A 25,275-nucleotide genomic window follows, 5' to 3' on the forward strand; every position below is an offset into this window, starting at 1 on the left:
TGGCATTCTAAGACTGGTGAAAGTGTCATTTTTGTTTTGTTTGTTAAATGGAACATTTTGTCGAAGGGGTGCTCGATCTAAATGAAATGGATGGTAAAAGGGAGAACCCGATGGGTGTTATGTTATTACGTAACTTGCATTACATCATTTTCCCAACTGCTTTACCTGCCTCTAATTAGCAATACATAATGAACCTATGTCGCTCCCATCACATTGACCTCTGACCCTCCAACCCTTACAGCGGTTGAAGAATTCGTGCAAGCCAGACGTGAAGTGGGGCCCGGCCCTGAGTGAGCATCGGATAGGCCTCTACGCCACCCCAGGCTCAGAGGGAGAGGTGGAGGTGCGTCCCCTGAAAGAGGAGCTGAAGGAGAAGGAGAAGGAGGATGAGAAGAGGGATGAGATCAGCCTCACCATCCAGGGCAGCAACGGCTCAACAGCACACAACACTACCCCCAGCGCATAGAGGCCCCCACTGGGCTAGTGCCAGTCCCCACCCAACCACCATTTCCCACAGCACACCGCAACGTGGGGGAGAGCCCGCTCACTGGAGACCTTTACATATTGTAAGGGCTTATTATTTCTAACCTCTAGAGAAATTGGCCGTCATCCAAAAGATTTTCACCTCTTGTTTCGAACATAATTTAATTATGCATTTTTTTTCTCTTCTTCATATTATGCAGGCGTGTGTACACACTGTGAATACATGGCACAATAGGGGAGGGACAACATTTTTCTCCTTCATCTGTAAAGATATCCAGCAGAATTGGCAACTTTTCTAGTGGCAGTGCTGGGGTATTTAAAGCTGGAGGCCAAGTGTTCTTTGCGTCAGTGCTGTAGACATCTGAATGGAACCACTAGGGACTGATCTATCCCTCCTGCTGTTTTATCTACGGTATAGCTTTTGACTCTCAGTACCCTCTAATACAATATAGTCTATACTACTCAGACTGTTACGTATGCTGCTTTAGGGTTACCCAGAACAACTCAAATTGGAGTAAGCCAATGGCTTTTTAGCTACTGATCTGACACATATTTCATTTGACTAACTATACAGTTAAGCCCTTGTACTTCCAATGATGTAAACAACTAACATACATTAGACCAACTCTCCCCAAACACACACAGAATGTTGGTCTCCAGCATTCTGAACAGCTACCCTGACTGAAGCACATGACTTCCCAATGCCCATTCTCAGGGTCCCAAAACAATTTACTACTTACTGAACACGTTCAATACCTGAGTAAATGTTTTTATGATTATGGTAGGCTTTACATTAGAGAGGGAGCTAAGAAAAAGGCAACCATAACATGTTCACACACAAAAACAAATGGGTGGATGGATGCAACTCAGTACAATAAAGTGCCATCTCTCTTTTAGTCTTCCAAGCATTTCCGTGGGAAATGCATCTCGAAATGTGGCATCTCACTTTTCGCATCTCACTTGTGAAGGGAGCATTTGATTGAGGACCGAAGCAGCTAGCATATCGAGGAGGGAGTACACAGTGGTGTTGCCTCATAGCCTCTGTTACTCACAAGTAGGATTTGCCCCAACCAGGCATGTTACCAAAAAACATGTTGAACATGCATGAACTTTAATATCTCGGTGGCATAGCTGGAGTATGTCTCTTTGTTAACTTTTTCAAAACTGAGAGACTTGCATCAGCAGGTGTCTTTGCAGAGGAAAATAAATGTATTTACAAGCGTTTTAAAGCTCTGAGCCAAGTAATGGTGTGATTGGATGTGGAAACAGGAAGGAGAGAGGCCATTGGTTGGCCTGGAGATGGAGCTTGTCTCCAGGAGAATATAAAAATCTTCAGTCATCTTTACTGAATTATGTAGTTTATATGTAGTTGTATAGAATCGTTCTCTCTATAGAATTCTTATTTTTATCTTTTATTATTGTAAATTAACATAGTAAATAATTATAAGGAAAACATGTTGATGTTGTAAGAAGCAACAGTATCTTAAGAAATAACAGTAATGTTTACCATTCCTCATCCATGACTTGATTTTTTACTGGTAATTGTTTTATTTTAGGGGGTTGGAGTGGGAGGGACATGTATTTCAGTCACTTTGTGAAAGGATGCTGTTGTGGTTGTGTTTAGGGTGGGAGTAGTGCTCTCACAGGTTGCTGGAATTGGCAATTGTCAAGAAGTCCCATCTCTCCATCTAATTTGAGGCATTTGTCTCCGCTCTGTTACGTTGCATCTGTGTTGCAGTGAGGCAACGACCAGTCTGTGGTAACATTGTAAATCCACTGGGTCCTTGCCTGGCCTACACTGATGGAGAGAGGTAGTCTGGCAATGCAGCTGCTAAAGAGCTAGAGCATCGTATCTCGGTGAAACTACAGATTTTGTATTTCTTCTTTAACCAGTCCGTCACTGTATATAATGTTCAACATCTTTATCTGACTGCATAAATCCAGTTTCTGCTGTCATATGAGTTGTTCTCCTTCCATTTTACTTCAGTTTCACTGTGTTAAAAGTGTCATGACAGTTAGCTATCCAGACGTTGTCCAAAATAGAAACGAAACCTTGCAGTCCAACAGGAGGCATGTCTGACACTCAGGGGAGTAGGTAGTGGTTTTGTCCTACATGGCCTCTTATTGCCTTTGTAATGGGGAATAGGGTTCCATTTGGGACCTACCCAAAGTTGTTGGTTATTTAAACAAAAAAACAAGCACACCAGTAGGTTAGATGCAGCCCAACAGACTCAAGTTTTACTTCAGATGGAAACAGACTAGTATGTTCTCCTATGATGACAGAAGCACAGTACAGGCACACTACTGAATCTGTTATAAAGCAGAGTAGCAGTGGTCCTGGAATGACGATAGCACAGGATATTAATAATGATGTTGCTTTTAACTGATGTGTGTGTCTTGAAAAGTTAGAAACACTATGGATACATATCATTTTGGTAATAAGAAGTTGACAGCAGGTGTAAATGGTTGAGCTAAAGTGGGTTAGTATATAATGGCCCTGGTGACATCATTTGATAACAGAATTATTCTCGACATGCCCGGCTGAGGCTAGGGAGTCCTCTAGGACATTTATTTCTTCTTCTTGTTGAACTGTTGACTTGTAGTCCTCTTCTTTATAATAGTAGTAAGTTAGGATAACCACCATGCTATTGCAACCCTTTGGTCTCTACTATCCCTGGATTTTCTTCCTCTATCAGAGGACTAGTGTTTGTGTGTTTTTATGTTTTTATTTGGGTGTATTTTTATTTTCTTATAGTATAATTAGCCAGTGTTTAGTGTAATATATATTTCTGTGTAGTGGATACCCTACTGATAACTACTGTTTAGACCACGATAGTGTCAGTATTGATGTCATGTAATTCTAATCAATCAGTAACGATCCATTTTTTCATCTAACAAAACACAAACTACCTTTTTAAGAGACCTTTTGTTTTTGTACTAAAAAAGACCATGTATTTTATCATCACGATTTATCATCCATGTTCAGTGACACTACCTTTATCTTGTTCTAAAAGCCAGCTGATATCAAAAGTATTGCCAAACAAAAGCTTGGGTTGAAACTTGAAATTCAAAGGAATGCATTTACCAGTATGTTCTGTTGGAGGTACATGACATGTCTGCAGCTACATGACTGTTGACAGTACATAATAAGTGTTAAATCTATTTTACACAGTAATAATGCCAACAGTATTAAGTGAACACTGTGGTATTGTACTGCGGTCACATCTGTTTACAATATAGCGACTGTGCTGTAAAATGTTTGTGTAAACAGACTGGCCTTTTCAATTTGGTGGAGGAGTAGTTTACGAGCATTATGTGGCAAATAAAGAAAAGGAAATCAAACAGCATAATCAGCAACATTGCTCGGGCCCCAGGAAGAGTAGCTGCTGCTTCAGCTAATGGGGATCTGAATAAGACTAAATAACATTGTAAATGCAAAACATGACATAAGATCAAAATATCAATGTATTGGGGAACTATGTATGAAAGGGTGATTTTGTTTATCTTATTCTTCCTTTTTTGATCACTGGGATTATTATTTCATTAACTTGGCATTTTATCATTTGTTGAGACCCTTCCATTATAAAGATCAACCTAAGCAGGTAGTGTAAAAGGACACATTGAATGAATATGCCTATATTTCTGACCTTTCTGATCACCTCATATTGAAATCACTGTCGTAAAAGTCTTCTATATATATGGAATGTAAGAAATGAATACATGTTAGCAATTCTGAAAACAGATAGTAGGCTTTTACTGTACTAACACTGATTGATCTGCTCTGTGATTCACTACATTCACAGAGATGTCTGCATTTCTTACTCATAAACATGTTTTTACAAGTTGTTTCAGCACTTTAAATCAAGTCATGTGTTTATAACATATCTAATAATACAAACTTCCGTTTTAAAATAAGGCTTTACAATGGTCTGAGTAAACTGTTGTCACTGTCAGCAGAGTAGACATGATGTTATGCCAATGTAAATTCTATCATAAGGGAGAATAAAGCACAAATGAAATGAACACAGTACTGGTACTTTATCATATATATCTAACCATGTCTCTTGTACCTTGGGGCCAAAATCCATTGAATTGTCTTAGTCATGTCAGCTGTATATCGTAAACTGTTCAATTACAAATGGTAAATAAAATCTATTTTAAAGATCACTCAAGTGTGGTTTATGTCCCATCTAGATTACACAACATACAGTGTTTTCTCTTTCTGAACAGGTAATCACTTTAGTTAGATTGGAGAAAGCAGAACCGTAATAAAACATGTATTACAGGCATATGAACATTTATCCAAATACATTCATATTTATTCAAAATGGAATCATTAAATGGTTGAATATGTAGATCAAATGTTTAATCATTTCAAAAGCATTCAACCATATTGTCTTGTTCTCTTTCAGGTCTTCTATCAGTCTCTTGAAAATCACCATATAACATCCTCTTGTCTCTTGTCTCATTGTGGAAGACTAGCCAATGCCAGCACTCAAATTCTTTATATTAAAGAGATTACGACATCCCTTTTACAAGTATGAGTACTTACCTGTGATAAGATACTTGTTCGTGAGGATATCTCATTTTAGGAGTGACATACATTGACCAGACTGCAGCTAGAACATATATTACAGTATCAGAGGTTTCCTTTACACAGGCAGCCCAATAATGATATGTTTCCCACTAAATCTGTCTTTTGACCAATCACATCAGATCTTTTTCAGAGCTGATCTGATTGGTCAAAAGACCAATTAATGAAAAAAATATCTGAATTGGCCTGCCTGTGTATCTTCTTCTGTAGTAAAGAGTTCAGTTCACAAGGAGCTGACCAGGCTGTCCCGCTGTGGCAGACACAGGTGCCTGGCCACACTCTGCCCTCTACTGGCTGGCCTCTGCATGGCGGGGGGAGCAGGGTGGAACATCCTTACGGGGCTCTGCTCACAGCTCCCTTTGCTCCCAGGAGGCTGTGTGGAGGAGCCTAGAGGACAGTGTCCACCAGAGGACAAAAAGGGCCAACTGTTCACTGAGTCTGACCATGAGTCATCATGTCTTTGAGCTCCCTCAGTCACAATCTGACCACTACGCCTGCAGGTTCTGCCCTTTACTCTCTCTTCTGAGGGAGGATTAAGGTAGGGTTCAAGGCTGGTTACTCTACTGGCAGAGAGGACCAGGGGTGGTGGGTAGCTGTCCCTGTCTTGGGTGGTGGTGGGTCCTCTGTTGCAGGTGTGGGAACCCTCAGAGCTCTGGCTGTAAGTCCTTAGCTGTTCATATTTAGAGGGTTGGAGAGGGCTGGGTTCTCTGGTGTTGGGTGAGCTACGTGGCTGGCCTCTCATCCTGTCTAACGAAGGAGTCCTCCTTACTAGAGATGTTACTAGAGGTGGCCTGGTATGAGGAGGATGGGGTCTGGGGACCACCACAGGGGTCAAGTGTCTCTGTGTCTCATCTGCAGGAAAACCTGTCCATCCTGTCGACCTGAGAAGATCAACAACGCCATTAACACCTTAAAAAGTAGGGCTCTAATCAATCTGTATATCTGAAGTGTTACAGATTGCGCGACAGAAATATAAAGGTAATTTCCCATTGAGCCGACATATGCAGTGTTTACCGTGAATGCAGTCTACGCTAATGAGGAAACATTGCCTTTAAATTTCAATCACACTCTAGCGCTGAACTTCCTCAATACAGATGTATTTTTTTATTTCCCCTTTATTTAACCAGGTAGGCCAGTTGAGAACAAGTTCTCATTTACAACTGCGACCTGGCCAAGATAAAGCAAAGCAGTGCGACAAAAAACAACACCACAGAGTTACACATAAATTAACGTACAGTCAATAACACAATAGAAAAATCTGTATACCGTGTGTGTAAATGAAGTAAGGAGGTAAGGCAATAAATAGGCCATAGTTGCGAAATAATTACAATTTAGCAAATTAACACTGGATTGATTTGATGTGCAGTTGATGATGTGCAAGTAGAAATACTGGTGTGCAAAAGAGTAAAAAAAGTAAATAAAAACAATATGGGGATGAGGTAGGTAGTTGGATCGGCTACTTACAGATGGGCAGTGTACAGCTGCAGCGATCGGTAAGCTGCTCAGATAGCTGATGCTTAAAGTTAGTGAGGGAGATAAAAGTCTCCAACTTCAGCGATTTTTGCAATTCGTTACAGTCTTTGGCAGCAGAGAACTGGAAGGAAAGGCGGCCAAAGGAGGAATTGGCTTTGGGGATGACCAGTGAGATATACCTGCTGGAGCGCGTGCTACGGGTGGGTGTTGTTATGGTGACCAGTGAGCTGAGATAAGGCGGAGCTTTACCTAGCAGAGACTTATAGATGACCTGGAGCCAGTGGATCTGGTGCTGAATATGTAGCGAGGGCCAGCCGACGAGAGCATACAGGTCGCAGTGGTGGGTGGTATATGGGGCTTTGGTGACAAAACGGATGGCACTGTGATAGACTACATCCAATTTGCTGAGTAGAGTGTTGGAGGCTATTTTGTAAATGGCATCGCCGAAGTCGAGGATCGGTAAGATAGTCAGTTTTACGAGGGTATGTTTGGCAGCGTGAGTGAAGGAGGCTTTGTTGCGAAATAGGAAGCCGATTCTAGATTTCATTTTGGATTGGAGATGTTTTATGTGAGTCTGGAAGGAGAGTTTACAGTCTAGCCAGACACCTAGGTATTTGTAGTTGTCCACATATTCTGTCATTGAATAGAGCCCTGCAGTATGATCCTTTAAGATCCTTTCACCAGATAGGAACTGTCCTTGTCTAGGAAGTATGCATGTAAACCTTAGACAAAAAAAATGCCTGTAAATCCACAGAACAGAAAGTGGTAAAATAGGTATTTTGGATTTGTTAGAAAGGAGAGTATAGAGCAGACTAGAGGCCAACCTGGATCTGATCTGCATGCTTGTTTCCACAGGGGAGGAGGAGGGACAGTAGGTGAGGCTGAGGCTCTGCCTTTTCATATCCATCTGGATGGCTCTCCTCTCCTCCTTCAGCTCTGCAAATCAACCCACACCAGGAGAAAATCACTCACACACATTTCTACAACACTATTCTAGAACAGGCAGGCAGGGCCAGGTTCCAACCCACACTTCCAATGGCAGACAGACATACAGCCACCACCACCACAGGGGCCCTTAGCAAAAAAGGAAATAAATGACTGGTGTAGTGGAGCAGTTTTTCTAGGAAGAGGAGTTCAGATTACTCCTATAGATGGCTGCTCTTCTCTGCTGTGGCTTGGTGACTGTGGCAGCATCCCAAGCTGCATTCTATTCCCTTTTAAGTGCAGTACTTTTGACCAGAGCCCAAAGTAGTGCACTACATGGGGAATAGAGTGCCATTGTGATGTATACAGTGAAAGGCCTCAATTTAAAGCACATTAATTAAGCTGCAAATGATGTCGGTCAGAATGACAGCTAGCTACACACCCTCTCTGAGACACCCTCCCAGGGATTCATTCTACTCTGCAACAAAGAAGAAAACAGCAAGGCTAAACTCTGGATCAAGTCAACTAGACAGGGGAACAATGCCATGGGATTGACAAGTTTAATAACACCACGCAATCCAATTGGAAATGGTGAGAAGACTGAAAGCCGGGTCGGCCTGTTTGAAATTAGCGCCAGGACACAAAGCCCCAGATAACAGGACATTGAGAAAGAAGTAAAGTATTTAGCAACAATAAACCACTAGGTGGTAGTAAGGCTCAATTTATCTGATTGACTTCTAGATACAGCAGAAATTTCAGGACTTCGTCATTTGTCAGGTCAATACATTAATAAAGAAAAGCAACTGTGTTTTTGGTAAGTGATTTTTAGGAAGTGTGCATTGCATGTCAAAAGACTTAGGACACTAATGTATACCTCAAAAGGGACCGACAGTCATTATCAGGACAGTGTAGTTCACATGTTACGGAAGAACTCATGATACTATTATGGATCTGAGCCCAGTCATCTCTATTACCTCTGGGTTCTGGTGTTCAGCTGGCCCAATATAGATCTGTTATGTTGACCAGGATAGTGTATTACTGTTAGGGTTGCAAAATTACAATAACTTTCCCCACATTTTCAGGACGAAATCCAGTTTTCAGAATTCCTTGATTTTGAATATTCCAAATAGCATTTCTGTAAAACCTGAGAATGTTGGTAAAGTTACAAGAATTGTTCAATCCAAATACTATATGACTGTACTGTAAGTGTTTCACTCACCTGTTACAGTGGGCTCTGGAGCCTCAGTGACATCATGCTGTGTCTGGTGCTCCTGTTCCACACTCTCCTGCAAGGAACAAAACCCACAGACAAGACACCAGAGAACAGGTGAACTAGCGGAGCCAGCTACCAGTAAGCAATGAGAAATAAGGAAGCTGGATGGAGAGGGGTGTTACATGCAGAACAAGCCACTAAACCATTCAGCAGCAGCAGTGTTCGTTCCATAAGGATTTGGTCTCTCTTTCAACATCTATATCCAGACTCAGTGCATCAACCACAGCTCCAACCAACAGGCTCTTTACTCTGCTGGCAGCCAGGTCATATCTGTCCTCATTTTACAATACTACTGGTAATGAATGGTAATAGCTAGGAGCCCCACCACCAGCCTCCCTCCCTGCCCCCAGCCATGCTTTGTGCTTTGAGGGATTTATGCGAAGTCTCACTGTGTGCCACTGACGTATCATGGAGCTATCCGTCATCCTCACTTCCCACTGTCTAGCTAGTGGAGGCTTGTCGAGTGCCTAGCTGATCGTCTTGGTTTTTGAAATGCAAACAAACAGAAGAAGAGAGGGATCTAGTTACAGAGGAGGCTATTCATTTTAGATGTGAGGTCTGAGAGGAGGGTGGTTAGACGATACCCTGGCTCTGGCTGCTGCCAAGGGAGATGGAATACCAGACTGGCAGTAAACTCCAAACTGGCACGCTATTCCGTATGTAGTGCACAACATTTAACCAGGGCCCATTGGGCTCTGATCAGAAGTAGTGCACTATAGGGTAATATTTGGGATGTACACAGCCCACAGCTTCTCAATGGAGCGTCGACTTGAAACTCAAACCCTGCTTCACAGAAATTGCAGCCCTTTTACTGTGAAAATAATACAGCCTACTATTGCAGTGGTAAAAGAACAACACTCGACACCACCTTCTCAGTCTAATCTTTCTCCTACTGAGACCAGTGTTATGTGACCTCTATTTGGGACCATGTCAACTAGTCTACATACTTTCCAAGCTCGGGGATCATGAGATATTGTGCTAATTTAGTCATTACCGTAGACTGCCCATTCGGGGAAGTGGGACATTATACCTATATTTGTACAAATTGCTGTCAACTACTTTTCAGTATGCCTTTGAATTGCGCTTAACATACCACAAAAATGGTGGAATAAACATCCCTAACAGATCAAACACTGAAAAACTGTCTCTGTTCTAGCCTATCCTAGTCCCTACATCTCAGGAGATGTGTCCTGCGTGTGATAGTGGGTTGGAGATGTGTGTTGTCACTACAGACCCTGGTTCGATTCCAGGCTGTATCACACCCGGCCCGTGATTGGGAGTCCCATAGGGCGGCACACAATTGGCCCAGCGTTGTACGGGTTTGGCCGGGGTAGGCCGTCATTGTAAATAAGAATTTGTTCTTAAATGACTTGCCTAGTTAAATAAAGGTACAATATATATATATATATATATATATACACACACACACACACTACAGTTCAAAAGATTGGGGTCACTTAGAAATTGTTCTCCATGAAAACATACATGAAATTAGTTGCAAAATGAATAGGAAATATAGTCAAGATGTTGACAAGGTTATAAATAATGATTGTGTCCTTCAAACTTTGCTTTCGTCAAAGAATCCTCAACTTGCAGCAATTACAGCCTTGCAGACCTTTGGCATTCTAGTTGTCAATTTGTTCAGGTAATCAGGTAATCCCACAAGTTGGATTTGCTTGATGGGCACTTCTTACGTACCATGCGGTCAAGCTGCTCCCACAACAGCTCAATAGGGTTGAGATCCGGTGACTGTGCTGGCCACTCCATTATAGACAGAATACCAGCTGACTGCTTCTTCCCTAAATAGTTCTTAGTTTGGAGCTGTGCTTTGTGTCATTGCCCTGTTGTAGGAGGAAATTGGCTCCAATTAAGCACCGTCCACAGGGTATGGCATGGCGTTGCAAAATGGAGTAATACCCTTCCTTCTTCAAGATCCTTTCTACACTGTACACATCTCCCACTTTACCACCAACAAATCACCCCCAGACCATCACATTGCCTCCACCATGCTTGACAGATGGCGTCTAGCACTCCTCCAGCATCTTTTCATTTTTTCTGCGTCTCACGAATGTTCTTCTTTGGGATCTGAACACCTCAAACTTGGATTCGTCTGTCCATAACACTTTTTTCCAATCTGTCTCTGTCCAGTGTCTGTGTTCTTTTGCCCATCTTAAGCTTTTCTTCTTATTGGCCAGTCTGAGATATGGCTTTTTCTTTGCCACTCTGTCTAGAAGGCCAGCATTCCGGAGTCGCCTCTTCACTGTTGACGTTGAGATTGGTGTTTTGCGGGTACTATTTAATGAAGCTGCCAGTTGAGGACTTGTGAGGCGTCTGTTTCTCAAACTAGACACTCTATTGTACTTGTCCTCTGGCTCAGTTGTGCACCGGGGCCTCCCACTCCTCTTTCTATTCTGGTTAGAGCCAGTTTGCGCTGTTCTGTGAAGGGAGTAGTACACAGAGTTGTACGAGATCTTCAGTTTCTTGGCAATTTCGCGCATGGAATAGCCTTCATTTCTCAGAACAAGGATAGACTGATGAGTTTCAGAAGAAAGTCTTTGTTTCTGGCCATTTTGAGCCTGTAATCGAACCTACAAATGCTGATGCTCCAGATACTCACCTAGTCTAAAGAAGGTCAGTTTTATTGCTTCTTTAATCAGAACAACAGTTTTCAGCTGTGCTAACATAATTCCAAAAGGATTTTCTAATGATCAATTAGCCGTTTAAAATTATAAACTTGGATCAGCTATTAACACAATGTGTCATTGGAACACAGGAGTGATGGTTGCTGATAATGGGCTTCTGTACGCCTGTGTAGATATTCCATAAAAAATCTGCCGTTTCCAGCTACAATAGTCATTTACAACATTAACAATGTCTACACTGTATTTCTGATCAATTTGATGTTATTTTAATGGACAAAAAAGGTGCTTTTCTTTCAAAAACAAGGACATTTCTAGGTGACCCCAAACTTTTGAATGGTAGTGTATATGCACTGCTCAAAAAAATAAAGGGAACACTAAAATAACACATCCTAGATCTGAATGAATTAAAGATTCTTATTAAATACTTTTTTCTTTACATAGTTGAATGTGCTGACAACAAAATCACACAAAAATTATCAATGGAAATCAAATTTATCAACCCATGGAGGTCTGGATTTGGAGTCACACTCAAAAGTAAAGTGGAAAACCACACTACAGGCTGATCCAACTTTGATGTAATGTCCTTAAAACAAGTCAAAATGAGGCTCAGTAGTGTGTGTGGCCTCCACGTGCCTGTATGACCTCCCTACAACGCCTGGGCATGCTCCTGATGAGGTGGCGGATGGTCTCCTGAGGGATCTCCTCCCAGACCTGGACTAAAGCATCCGCCAACTCCTGGACAGTCTGTGGTGCAACGTGGCGTTGGTGGATGGAGCGAGACATGATGTCCCAGATGTGCTCAATTGGATTCAGGTCTGGGGAACGGGCGGGCCAGTCCATAGCATCAATGCCTTCCTCTTGCAGGAACTGCTGACACACTCCAGCCACATGAGGTCTAGCATTGTCATGCATTAGGAGGAACCCAGGGCCAACCGCACCAGCATATGGTCTCACAAGGGGTCTGAGGATCTCATCTCGGTACCTAATGGCAGTCAGGCTACCTCTGGCGAGCACATGGAGGGCTGTGCGGCCCCCAAAGAAATGCCACCCCATGACTGACCCACCGCCAAACCGGTCATGCTGGAGGATGTTGCAGGCAGCAGAACGTTCTCCACGGCGTCTCCAGACTCTGTCACGTCTGTCACATGTGCTCAGTGTGAACCTGCTTTCATCTGTGAAGAGCACAGGGCGCCAGTGGCGAATTTGCCAATCTTGGTGTTCTCTGGCAAATGCCAAACGTCCTGCATGGTGTTGGGCTGTAAGCACAACCCCCACCAGTGGACGTCGGGTCCTCATACCACCCTCATGGAGTCTGTTTCTGACCGTTTGAGCAGACACATGCACATTTGTGGTCTGCTGGAGGTCATTTTGCAGGGCTCTGGCAGTGCTCCTCCTGCTCCTCCTTGCACAAAGGCGGAGGTAGCGGTCCTGCTGCTGGGTTGTTGCCCTCCTACGGCCTCCTCCACGTCTCCTGATGTACTGGCCTGTCTCCTGGTAGCGCCTCCATGCTCTGGACACTACGCTGACAGACACAGCAAACCTTCTTGCCACAGCTCGCATTGATGTGCCATCCTGGATGAGCTGCACTACCTGAGCCACTTGTGTGGGTTGTAGACTCCGTCTCATGCTACCACTAGAGTGAAAGCACCGCCAGCATTCAAAAGTGACCAAAACATCAGCCAGGAAGCATAGGAACTGAGAAGTGGTCTGCAGAACCCCTCCTTTATTGGGGGTGTCTTGCTAATTGCCTATAATTTCCACCTGTTGTCTATTCCATTTGCACAACAGCATGTGAAATGTATTGTCAATCAGTGTTGCTTCCTAAGTGGACAGTTTGATTTCACAGAAGTGTGATTGACTTGGAGTTACATTGTGTTGTTTAAGTGTTCCCTTTTTGAGCAGTGTATATATATATATATAATATATATATATATATATATATATATATATATATATATATATATATATATATATTAAAAATCTGTTGTAAAATCTGTTGTGAATGTATTGTAATGTTTTTAACATTGTATAAACTGCATTAATTTTACTGGACCTGAGTTAGAGTAGCTGCTGCCCTAGCAGCAGCTAATGGGGATCCATAATAAATACAAATACATATTATCGTCTGGCTATCTCATTTTCATGGCCTTGGCTATAGCTCAGACCCGTGGTACAGCATACCCTGTATCTCAGTGCAAGCAGAGACTACTGCACATGCGGAACATTTTGTCAGAGCACAGACAATATTTAAATTGGAACAAAAAAAAGTGTGATTTTCCAAAATAACAATCTGGTATTGACTGGAACCAAACCGAATCTTACCTGCAGAAACTGAACTTGGCTTTTCAGCACCTTGCATTCTTCTGACAGGACTGATCTGGTAGTGAGGAGAGAACACGACTGTTAGTCAAATTCTAAAACCATAGCATTAAATGACTATTTGAAAATTTGAATTGATAGACATTTAAGTAAAACGAATAAACTAAAGAAAAGTGAATAGCGTTAAACAAAAACAAATTAAAATGTATTTATTCTAACTTAGCATGCAATCAAGAGGCAGCTTTCCAGGAACTCGGCCACCTGTTTTCACAGAATACGACCTTGAATCCTAAACAGACAGTCAAAAGAAGAGTCTGCACAATAGTATGTTAGAGTCCACAAAAGGACCACTACATCCATATCCACTTTTAGACTTTTCTTATGGTGTTCAGGGAGCAATGGCATATTTCTCTTTCTCAGTTATCTAACTATTGTAGGCTTGATGCACTTCTTTATTTTTAGAAGCAGAGGAATCTTCTGCACGCTAAGATCTGTTATTCACTTTCTTACAATAGGGGCTTTTGTTCTGTGGGGGGATGGAGAGAGGAGAGGGCAGGCTGTCCCCCACCCTCCGCCCCTCCTCCTCTCCCCCAGCTCCCCTCCATTGATGCCAGACATACTGTACTAAAGCTACTACTGTCTATCACAATACTCATTTCAAATGGGTTGCATTTTATAGGGATTATTACCTAAAAATCTCTACTTGGTATTTTTTTTTAAACAGTTGCTCTGATGGAATTAGTCACTTACTTGAGGTGGGCCACAATGTCGTCTATGTGGGTGATGTTCAGCATGTGTCTCATGGCATCAATGTCATCTTGGCTGGTAGTAGAAGTGACTGAGCTCTGTGAACAGGACCTGTGGAACCAGAAACGCATGTCTAAGGTCTATCCATATGACAGATAACAAGAAATACACAATGTGTGTTTTCAGCTGCACTTTTTCCTCTTGTGTTGTAACATTTGTGGGAATGTTTCTAACTCTTAACAGTCAGACTAACCTTCCTACATGTTGACTCTGGCTGAATTCTATTCCACTAGAGGTAGGCCTACTATTCACAGTGTCGCAACGGTTGCTTGGGACACCCAAGGCGTAATTCACCACACTAGGACTGTACCGGAACAAGTCTGCGTCTGCATCCCTGAAAGTAAATAGATACATACAAATAACCCCCAACATAGTGTGAAGGAGTCAGACAGGAAGGGATAATATGACAAACCCCCGTCCTAATCTTCATGCATCTTCATGACTCCCATGCTGAAAAGATTAAAGCAGTGATGCAGAAAGAGAGAGAGGAGAGAGAGCGATGGAGAGGAGAGAGAGAGAGAGCAGAAATTGGAATGGTACAGCAGCAGCAGGCCTGCAGCCTTTCATCTCCTTCCAAGAGTCACCAGCCATGGAACAAGGTCTGTTGGATTATGTTTGAGGAGAACACCTAGCTGTGTCAAAGTGGGGATGTTATATTACTACGCTGAGGGATTTAAATCAGGAGGCTGCCACAGAGTGGACACTACCATTTAGCTGCACCTGCCGAAACGCTTTTGATCTCCAGAAAAAAGGCTGTTGCAGATGCTGGCCAAGCATGCCCAACCCCCCTTTTTGAAATCACATTACGGAGAAATACAGCTCAATCGAAGTGGAAAACAGGCAGCTAGGCTGCTAAGAAGCTTACAAAATACAACCTATCCTTTTGGTCAAAGCCAACATTCTAGACCACGGCCTGTTTTGATATACGATATAATGTATTGTCCTCTATGTTCAGTGCATGTGTGGGGTCCAATATGACCTTAATGGCCTGTCTGAGGATGGTCTCCTGGAGGGAAGTGTCATACCTGTAATCTTCCCTGCTGTCATGGTCAGTCTCAAGATTTAGGCTTTGAGCTGCACTGTCAGGTTACCAAACCAAGTAACAATGCCGTAGCATAGTGTTGGCTACGGACTTGAGCCAGTTTTAATCTGTTTATAATTGTATAATTAGCCTAGTAGATTTATTATTGTGTTATGGGTTAGATGGAAAGTGTGCATTGTATTTGGGCAGAGGGAAAGTACAAAGAGGGCCTGTCTCTGAGGCCAATAATTATTCTATAAGGGTTGAATAGGAGCAAAGTTTATGGAGTTATTCTATAACACTGTCTAATATCTTCACTGTCTAATATCTTCACTGTCTAATATTGTCACTGTCTAATATCTTCACTGTCTAATATCTTCACTGTCTAATATCTTCACTGTCTAATATTGTCACTGTCTAATATTGTCACTGTCTAATATCTTCACTGTCTAATATCGTCACTGTCTAATATCTTCACTGTCTAATATTGTCACTGTCTAATATCTTCACTGTCTAATATCTTCACTGTCTAATATTGTCACTGTCTAATATTGTCACTGTCTAATATCTTCACTGTCTAATATTGTCACTGTCTAATATCTTCACTGTCTAATATCTTCACTGTCTAATATCTTCACTGTCTAATATTGTCACTGTCTAATATTGTCACTGTCTAATATCGTCACTGTCTAATATCTTCACTGTCTAATATTGTCACTGTCTAATATCTTCACTGTCTGTCACATTCTGACCATATTTCTTTTGTGTTTTCTTTGTTTTAGTGTTGGTCAGGACGTGAGCTGAGTGGGCATTTTATGTTGTGTGTCTAGTTTTCCCGTTTCTGTGTTTGGTCTGATATGGTTCTCAATCAGAGGCAGGTGTTAGTCATTGTCTCTGATTGGGAACCATATTTAGGTAGCCTGTTTTGTGTTGGGTTTTGTGGGTGGTTGTCTTCAGTCTTCGTGTGTCTGCACCAGACAGAACTGTTTTGATTTTTCAAATTTGTTGTTTTGTATTTGTAGTGTTCAGTTTTTTGTCTTTTATTAAACATGATGAACACTAACCACGCTGCGCTTTGGTCCTCTCCTTCGTCCACAGAAGAAAGCCGTTACACTGTCTAATATCTTCACTGTCTAATATCGGCACTGTCTAATATCGGCACTGTCTAATGTCGTCACTGTTCTTTACCATTACTGTATATGCTCTTAATATGAATCTACAGTTTACACATATTATTAGGGATTGAAAGTATTGTTAGGTTTATGCTCTTTGTGTATGAGAAGAATTATCTAGTGGACTGTGGTAGACTGCAAGAATGTGTACTCCCTAACTCAAGGCCTCTCCTGACTGATAAGAAGTCCTGTGAGAGACGTGGAGGAGTACCAAGGTTCCAGACTCAAGCTGGGATGATAACACCACATGCCCAGCAACAGAGATTGATTGTTTATCCTAGACTCAGAAGGGGGTTCTAGCTGGGGAGGGGGGACCAATCAGAAGTTATAAATATTTGTGCTTGTGACTTTGTATCGGTGTTGTTTGCAGCTGCGGTTATGTGGTGTGGTGAATAAATCAAGAGTGTGTGGAGGGGGGGAGTGAGTAGATGTAACGGTCCCATTCCAGTGGCAGGCTGCTAGTGGAGCTACCCGGTCTAGCTGTAATGACAGGAACAGAGGCTACATTGTGAGGCAGTGTAGTATAGATCACTAAGCATCTTAATCCCCGGGAGAAGGAGTCCTAATCTCAGTTAACAAAGATGGCATAGACACCCGCCACAACATCCAAAACCACACCATGTTTACAATACACAAAAAAAAGACTGTTCAAATCCCCCTCCATCCTGGAAGATTGATAATCTACGGCTGTAAAATACATTACACCACAAACACAGCCACTTTGAACCCACTTCCCAGCTCCAATTGTTATGCTAGTTCCGTTCTGAGAATTTAGGACCTCCTTGGGCCCGCTTTCAGAAATCAAACCACCATTTGAAGCCTATTTATTCAGAGTAGGGTCTTTCATCAATGGGAATTCAGCATACCCCCTCTCTTTCTCCATAATGGAACTGGTACAGCTGCACTGAGAACGGCAACCACAAAATCACAAAGACAATGGCATGGAGGGACGACTACACAAGGGGAGAGGTGGTCCAAACAGTTGCCAACCAGGTCCATTAAATCAGTTCACTTTCAAAGAAAGATTCATTCTAGCTGCTCTACTGAGATACCCTTGTTCATTAAAGCCCTAGGCTGCAGGGTATTGAGTCAACTCAACAGTTTCCTTTGGGTAGGAAGAATTTGGCAAGGAAAAAGAGAAACGCCCAAACCTGGAGCAATATTAAATGAAAATGATCCAGCAGCTTTGTCCTGAAATGAGTTCAGCTGATTTACAGTGACGTCTTAATTAGTTATTCAAAGACAGGGGCTCATGGGGGATATACACACAGGCTGCATCCCAAATGGCACCCTACTCCCAACTGACTAGGCATCCCACATGCAGCCCAATTCTGATATTTGTTCCACTAATTAGTCTTTTGACCAATCACATCAGATCTTTTCACATCAAAAATTTTCCAGAGCTGATCCGATTGGGCAAAAGACCAATGAGTGAAAAAAAGATCAGAATTGGCTGCCTGTGTAAACACAGCCATAGTGCACTACACTTACATTTACATTTAAGTCATTTAGCATACGCTCTTATCCAGAGCGACTTACAAATTGGTGCATTCACCTTATGATATACTCTTGACCAGAGCCCTAGACTATGTAGGGGATAGGGTTCCATTTTGGACACAACCACAAACACAGGGCAGAGGCAGACACCAACAGGACCAACCGGCAGGCAGCAGGGTGGTTGGAACTGGGCAAATGTTCAAAGTATAACGTGGCAGCAGGGTTAACATGGCACTGATACCCAAAGTCTTTGCATCACCTCGTTGATCTGTACACAGGACTGTAAGTGCCACCGGGGTTTGTTTTAAGTGAAATAATCCCTCAATGGTTGGATTTGGTTCAGAATTTCAACAACTATAAAAAGGATACACATTCCTAGAATACCCTTGAATAGTCGCATAGTCTCAGCAAAATCTGATGTTGAAGATAAGGTGGTCTGATTTTATCTTACAATACAGCTATGAATTAGATTTTTGTGAGATAGCCCCTGCCAAAATACTGAACTGGTGCATCACATAAATTGGAATCAATCTTCAGTAGATTTCTCCCCCAAAAAAGTCACAAAATTGTAATTATATGGGCAGAGTTGAGTCAGAGCTACATTCTTCAGAGCCTCCTACCGGTTGCTGAGAGATGGAAAGGCCTTCCTTCACATAGGTACCTGTAAATTACTGCTTTTTGTTGCACAAAACAGGCTCATCCGGGTGCAACAAAACGGGCTCATCCGGGTGCAACAAAACGGGCTCATCCGGGTGCAACAAAACGGGCTCATCCGGGTGCAACAAAACGGGCTCATCCGGGTGCAACAAAACGGGCTCATCCGGGTGCAACAAAACGGGCTCATCCGGATGCAGGACTATTGTTGGGTGGGAGGTACATTTTTTTGTGACATTATCTTCTACTATCTTCTAGTGGAGCGGCAGTTAGCCTAGCGGTTAAGAGCATAAGGCCAGTAACCGAAAGGTTGCTGGTTCAAATCCCCGAGCTGGCAAGATGGAACGAATTTGGCGTTCTGCCCTTGAGCTAGACAGTTAACCCCCAACAACAGCTTCCCGGGCGTCAATGACGTGGACGTTGATTAAGGCTGCCCCCCGCACCTCTATGATTCAGAGGGGTTGGGTTAAATGCGGAAGACACATTTCAGTTGAATACATTCAGTTGTGCAACTGATTAGGTATGCCCTTTCCATTCCCTATACTTTGTTCTAATTACTAGGCCCAACCCTTTTCCAGTGGAAATAAAAGGCTCGATGGTTCTAATGGGGTCTGAACATTTATCACCTGGAACTAACAAAGACAGAAAGGAAGAGAAAGACAGGGAGAAGAAGCATGGCCTGGGAAACAAGATCCACAAACATCCAACCCAACAACGTCACGTTCTCAAGATCCACAGACATCCATCCCAACAACGTCACGTTCTCCTTGGTCCTCTGTCTGATGTATGAAAATGTTAACATATTTTTATCCCAAAAATTCAAGTATTAGGCTAATCAAACATCATGATGTAAGAAGAAGTGTTGGTGTAAGACAATGTAATGAATGCTTTATCAATTCCAACGCGAAGAGAAAACAACAAAAGGAAGGGGAAGGAACGCCCACAGCGTTATAATAGTATTTTCTTCCAGGCCTTCTTGTGCTGATATTCAAACAAGTTGGCAACAATGATTAATAGGCCATAAACATGTTGTTGTTACGTAGGACTTAAGAAACTGCATTGTAAATGCATAGTAATGGTCTTTGTCCCAAATGGCACCCAATTCCCAACATAGTGCACTACTTTTGACCAGAGCGCTATGGGCTCTGGTCAAAAGTTGTGCACTATATAGGGAATAGGGTGCCATTTAGGATGCATGGGAGTTGAGTCTTTTTTGAAATCACACAGGAGTCTTCTCCTCACCTGCCCTCCTGGGCTGCTCTCTCTCTCACGGTGGCCAGCAGCAGTTGGATCTCAGCTTTCAGCAGCTCCTTGATAGCAGGGGGGTCAGCCAGGGGGGAGCGAGGGGCCTTCGGCCTGTTACCCTGTTTAAGGCGCAACGTCTGCCAAATCTGCTGCCACATAGTGACCTGGCAGTAGGAAACATGGGGAGACAAGGGATAGGACATCAGGAGACAACGCTGTGTAACTTTAGGCTTACAATAAAGAGCGATGAGTCATTATGAATGATGAGATACAGTATCAGAAAGACCTGCGAAATGTACATGATATTCAATTGAGACCCTGGCCCATAGACATCTTATAATGGACGTGTTCTATTTAGTTCTGGGCCCTGACCACTGTTGGGCATAAAACTACTGCATGTGTTTTTCAGTTGGCTGGTTTCCCCCAACAAGTTTACACCCTATTCTTTTAAAACACTTCCTTCAGGGAAAAAGCTATTAAAGTGGCTACTGCTGGAAAAATATAAAGTGTAGTAATACTGTAGCCAGACTAGGGTTGCAAAGATACCAGTAATTTACTAAAGTTACCAGAAACTTCAGTAATTTTTGTAATTATGGCAATGGTAATTTATACTTGAATAACTTTAATATATTCACATACATACATACAGTATACATTTTTTATATCTGTATCCATATTGTCCATGAGTTTCTAGTAGATAGATCATATGTTTCAATAGGAAATAGCCTAATTGTAACGTCTGCTTCCAACTCACCCTCAAACACATAGATTCCCTGAACGCAGCTCACTCTCCAGATCCCAATCACCTGAATTCTTATCACCTGTTCACACCTGTATGTCATTATCACACACTATTTAGTTCAGTTCTTTGCCCCCATCACTGTGAGGTATTGTTTGTTTTGTGACACACTTCTTTCGGAGCGCTGTTATTCCTGTGATTTACTCCTCCCGTGTATGATAGTTTTTGCCTGCCTCACTAACGACGCCTTTTGCCTATTCCCTGCCTGTACTTTAGCCTATCGGATTTCCTGTTAACTACCTATTGCCTTATCTCCTGGACTATGTTACTAGCCTTGCCCCTGCCTGTACTATTGCCTTTTTGGACTCCCTGTGTTTGACCTTCTGCCTGCCCCTGGACCCAGCTACCTGCCTCCTCCTGTGGTCCTTTCCAATAAACACCTGCTGCGCCCTACACTTGAAACCAGCTCTCGGTCTCCCATCGTGTTCATTACACTAATTAATGAAAAAATTATCTAATCAATAATGGCATTACTTTGATCAACTCTGCAACTCTTCCAACTATTGACTACGTTCACAACTGCCAATAGTTTTACAACAAATACATATTGGCAATGTAAAATAAATCAAAGTGTGAAAAAATAATAATAATTCATGCTGAAACACTCATATTAAACACCAATTCACTAAGTTAATGGTTTATATTCAGAATGTTTTACAGCATTGTCATTCTAAAAATCTTCTTATTTAATTATATATTTTACATGTGCTAAGGCCACACATAGGGCCATAGAAAATTATAGGCACCTGTGATAATCTGAAGAACCCAAAAGGGCCACTAGATGTCCTTGAAAAATACCAAAATTCTGGTAGTTTACTGGTAAACTTTGATAGTTTCCAGTAATATACCCTCCCTTTGCAACCCTAAGCCAGACAGAAAGAAAAAGAGAAAAGAGAAAAAGTGAAGCAAATAGTCTGGCCTGTGGTAGAGACACAGCGCTGGTAAAGAAGAGTCTGGAGTCTTTTAACGTTTTCTACACCTGGTCCCTGACCTTCACTTCCTATGCTCCATGGAGAGGACAACTTCAAAGCCCACTGCTGTCCAGAGGAGAACTTTAAACACGGTCGATCCCAGTGTTTTGCACACACACTACCACTATGTCTAGCTGAATTCCGGCCAGGCAGCCACACACTGCTTCCTGTAATGCCCCAGCCAGCCATTCTCCACTTAGGTGTTTATGGTGTGAGCCCCCAGGATGCTAACAACAGTAACAAGCTGTTCATTGCTTTGTAAATCTCCAAGTGAAACCCATCAGAGGAAATGGGGGAGGAACTCCAGTGCAGTTAAACTGGGTTAATGCCATGTTGTTGTTAACTTCACTTCAACATGTAGATTGAAGAGGTTGAATGTGATAAACAATTGAAATAGGCTAAGTATGTTTTATTCTTTATTAAAAAACTAATGATTGCTTTTTCATGCTATCCATTAAGAAACCAAACATTGACTGTACCTTATACCATACCCAGTGACACGGGCATTACCAATGTCCGGAAAACATGATAGCTCAAACCCACATGGTTTGGCAGAGATCCAAGAAAACATGTCTTGTGTCATATCCTGTGTTAAACTTGAAAGGAGCTGGCTACCTTTCTCTGAACTGCTTCAAACAATGGTGACCTTGATGGAGAGAAGGCCAGTCTGGGTAGTATTACTATGATTCTCATCTAGAGATCTAACGCTGAGGGAAAGCATTCATTTACTACAGGGCAGAAAGCTAAACAAAATGAATGAGGGAAATGTAAAGCTTGTTGTGTGAATAGGGCTACGTTCTAATACTTTCTAGAAATATTAAGTCCTTCCTGGATATCTAAAGAGTCTTGAACCTAATGTACAAAACATTAAGAGCACCTTCTTAATATTAAGTTGCACTCCCTTTTGTCCTCAGAACAGCCTAAATTTGTCAGGGCATGGACTACAAGGTGTCGAAAGCATTCCACAGGGATGCTGGCCCATGTTGACTCCAATGCTTCCCACAGTTGTGTCAAGATGGCTGGATGTCCATTGGGGGGCGCACTATTCTTGATACACACAGGAAACTGTTGAGCATGAAACACCCAGCAGCGTTGCAGTTCTTGATACACTCAAACTGCTGCGCATGGAACCTACTACCACGTTCAAAGGCATCTTAAATCTTTTGTTTTGTCCGTTCCCCCTCTGAATGGCACACATACACAATCAATGTCTTAATTGTCTCAAGACTTAAAAATCCTTCTTTAACCTGTCTCTTCCCCTTCATCTACACTGATTGAAGTGGTTTTAACAAGTTACACCAATAAGGGATAATAGCTTTCACCTGGATTCACCTGGTCATGTCATCTATGCCATGGAATGTCATACTGTTTTATACAGTATACTCGGTATATGTTCATAATGCAGGTAGCCTAGTGGTTAGAGTGTTGGGCCAGTAACCGAAAGGTTGCTGGATTGTATCCCTGAGCTGACAAGATAAAAATCTGATGTCTGCCCCTGAGCAAGGCAGTTAACCCACTGTTCCCCGGGCGCCGAAGACGTGGATGTCGATTATGGCAGCCCCCCGCACCTCTCTGATTCAGAGGGGTTGGGTTAAATGCCGAAGACACATTTCAGTTGAAGGCATTCAGTTGTACTACTGACTAGGTATCCCTTTCCCTTTAATGGTTTTTGCAACAAGACAGGGTTAGCCCTCTCAACCCCTTTATTGGTCCCCTGACTTGCTTAGCTAATTTGAGGGCCTGTGTCATATGCATGCTCTATTCACTCTATTCCAGTGGTCTCCTTCTATTAGCGATTTGGCCTGTATAGTTTGAATGTAATTACACTATTGAACTAATATGGAACTAATTAAGCTAGTATGGATATTAAAACCATTGCCCCTATCAGAACATACCTGTATGATGACCTAGACAGGAAATATGTGGTTTCAAACGTATTTCTTTTCCCTTTTTGAATATGAACTCAACATTATCCAATCCATTTAAAGTTATTCCTGCATTTTTAATGGAGCTGTAATTTCCCAGCCAGTCTGGTATAATATTATGAAAAATATGTGTAGCATTTTTGTCTGACAGCTTTCCTGTCCCTGTTTTGAGCTGTTGTAGGCTACTTAATACCATCTTCAGAAGTAGTTGGCTCCAGAACAAACAGTGCGTAGGCCTAAAGAGAGTCTCAAGGGCTACAGTGAGTGTGTTGTTTTGGAACAATCTGAGGATCTAGTCTTAAATTGCTGTATGTATAGCCTCACTCATGTAATGCAGCAAAACTAGAGCTACTTCAAAGACTACAAATACCTTCTCGTGATTTGCCTGTAAAGGTGGCATGTCCATAGTTTCACCTCATCTATTTTTGTTCATTGTATTCCACCCTTTTTTGGGGGCCAAGTGTTAATATCAGCTATTGTTGATTGCTACCTAAATTCAGATGTTTGGAACAATGCTCATGCTCAGTTATCAACCATTACAGAGATGTGTTGGTCCTTACCTCTGAATACATCTCTGTGTATATGTCAATCAGAGCATCTCCAAGAAGGACCCGGATCTCTGAGAGCTCTGACTCTGGGACATGCTCCACGATAATATTCCACACTGATTGTGGACATTCGGTTTCTTCCATGAGGAACTTTATCTAGAAGTTGAAAGGTATAACAGAGGGAATCATTTCAAGTAGTCAGTGAAATACTGTATGTCTGGGCTATAAGTATTTTGCGTCCTAGCCGGTTTGCAACAAGGATGCTAGCGTGGGTTTGTTGCCTCAATTGCCTGGCATTGGTAGCTAACGTTAACTGGAATTGGGTAATGTTAGCTAGCAAGTTTGTCTAGAATAAGGGCATTTACAAGAACGTCCAGCGTCTCAGTAACACCATAGTTATTTAATGCAAGTTACATTTGTGCTTAAATTCTACATTTTACAACTGTTCAGAGGAACTAACATGCTACTAAATAAAAATAGTAAACTTACCTTGTTGCTTTCTGTTTCCAGTGTAAGCGTTCTTGTCGCCAAGGCATAAATATCGCGAGATCACTCTCCCTCTACCTCGTCTTGGAATAAACTATTTCTAACACAAGGCTAATGTAAATAAAATGTTAAAAAGTTTGATTTTGGGCGTGAAAATCCATGAGAACATTATTACTGCTTAATATAATAGGCTGCATTTTTATTTATTTTTACTTTCAAATGTCATTACCAAGATTGGATACAAAGTCAAACAAGAAGTATTATCCATATAACAACCACATTTATCTTAATTAATCTGTTAATTCATAAAATGGTACGATAAAAAAGAAGTTAATATTATCTCAAAGCAGTTCAAATATTGTCTAGACAATGAATAACAGTTATTTCTGTAGGGGAAAACCCCTTCTCATAATTTGACGCTATAGCTCACAGACAGTTGACG

General features: G+C 42.0%; 2 protein-coding genes across 8 annotated transcripts in view; one reads left to right on the plus strand and one right to left on the minus strand.

Moving 5' to 3' along the window:
* Positions 1-4,650, plus strand: part of LOC129814102 (sodium- and chloride-dependent glycine transporter 1-like) — a 93,876-nt gene extending 89,226 nt beyond the window's left edge. For all 6 annotated transcript variants that reach the window (XM_055866901.1, XM_055866905.1, XM_055866900.1 and 3 more), the window contains one exon: positions 242-4,650. In XM_055866901.1, the coding sequence (XP_055722876.1) occupies positions 242-466 (225 nt within the window). In that variant the 3' untranslated portion in view covers positions 467-4,650. The remainder of the gene's footprint in view (positions 1-241) is intronic.
* Positions 4,651-4,776: 126 nt separating this feature from the next.
* LOC129814104 (uncharacterized) lies at positions 4,777-24,933 on the minus strand. 2 transcript variants are annotated; one of them, XM_055866907.1, is made up of 9 exons: positions 24,837-24,933; positions 24,360-24,503; positions 20,102-20,268; positions 14,709-14,849; positions 14,459-14,566; positions 13,712-13,766; positions 8,694-8,760; positions 7,375-7,486; positions 4,777-5,958 (listed from the first exon to the last, which is right to left on the minus strand). In XM_055866907.1, the coding sequence occupies exons 2-9, from the start codon at positions 24,489-24,491 to the stop codon at positions 5,301-5,303; spliced, it is 1,440 nt and encodes a 479-aa protein (XP_055722882.1). In that variant the 5' UTR covers positions 24,492-24,503; positions 24,837-24,933; the 3' UTR covers positions 4,777-5,300. The 2 variants fall into 2 exon arrangements, with proteins under 2 accessions (XP_055722882.1, XP_055722883.1); XM_055866908.1 differs by lacking the exon at positions 14,709-14,849.
* Positions 24,934-25,275: the final 342 nt, after the last annotated feature.

Source organism: Salvelinus fontinalis, chromosome 17 (assembly GCF_029448725.1).
Source record: "Salvelinus fontinalis isolate EN_2023a chromosome 17, ASM2944872v1, whole genome shotgun sequence".
Classification (NCBI taxonomy): domain Eukaryota; kingdom Metazoa; phylum Chordata; class Actinopteri; order Salmoniformes; family Salmonidae; genus Salvelinus; species Salvelinus fontinalis.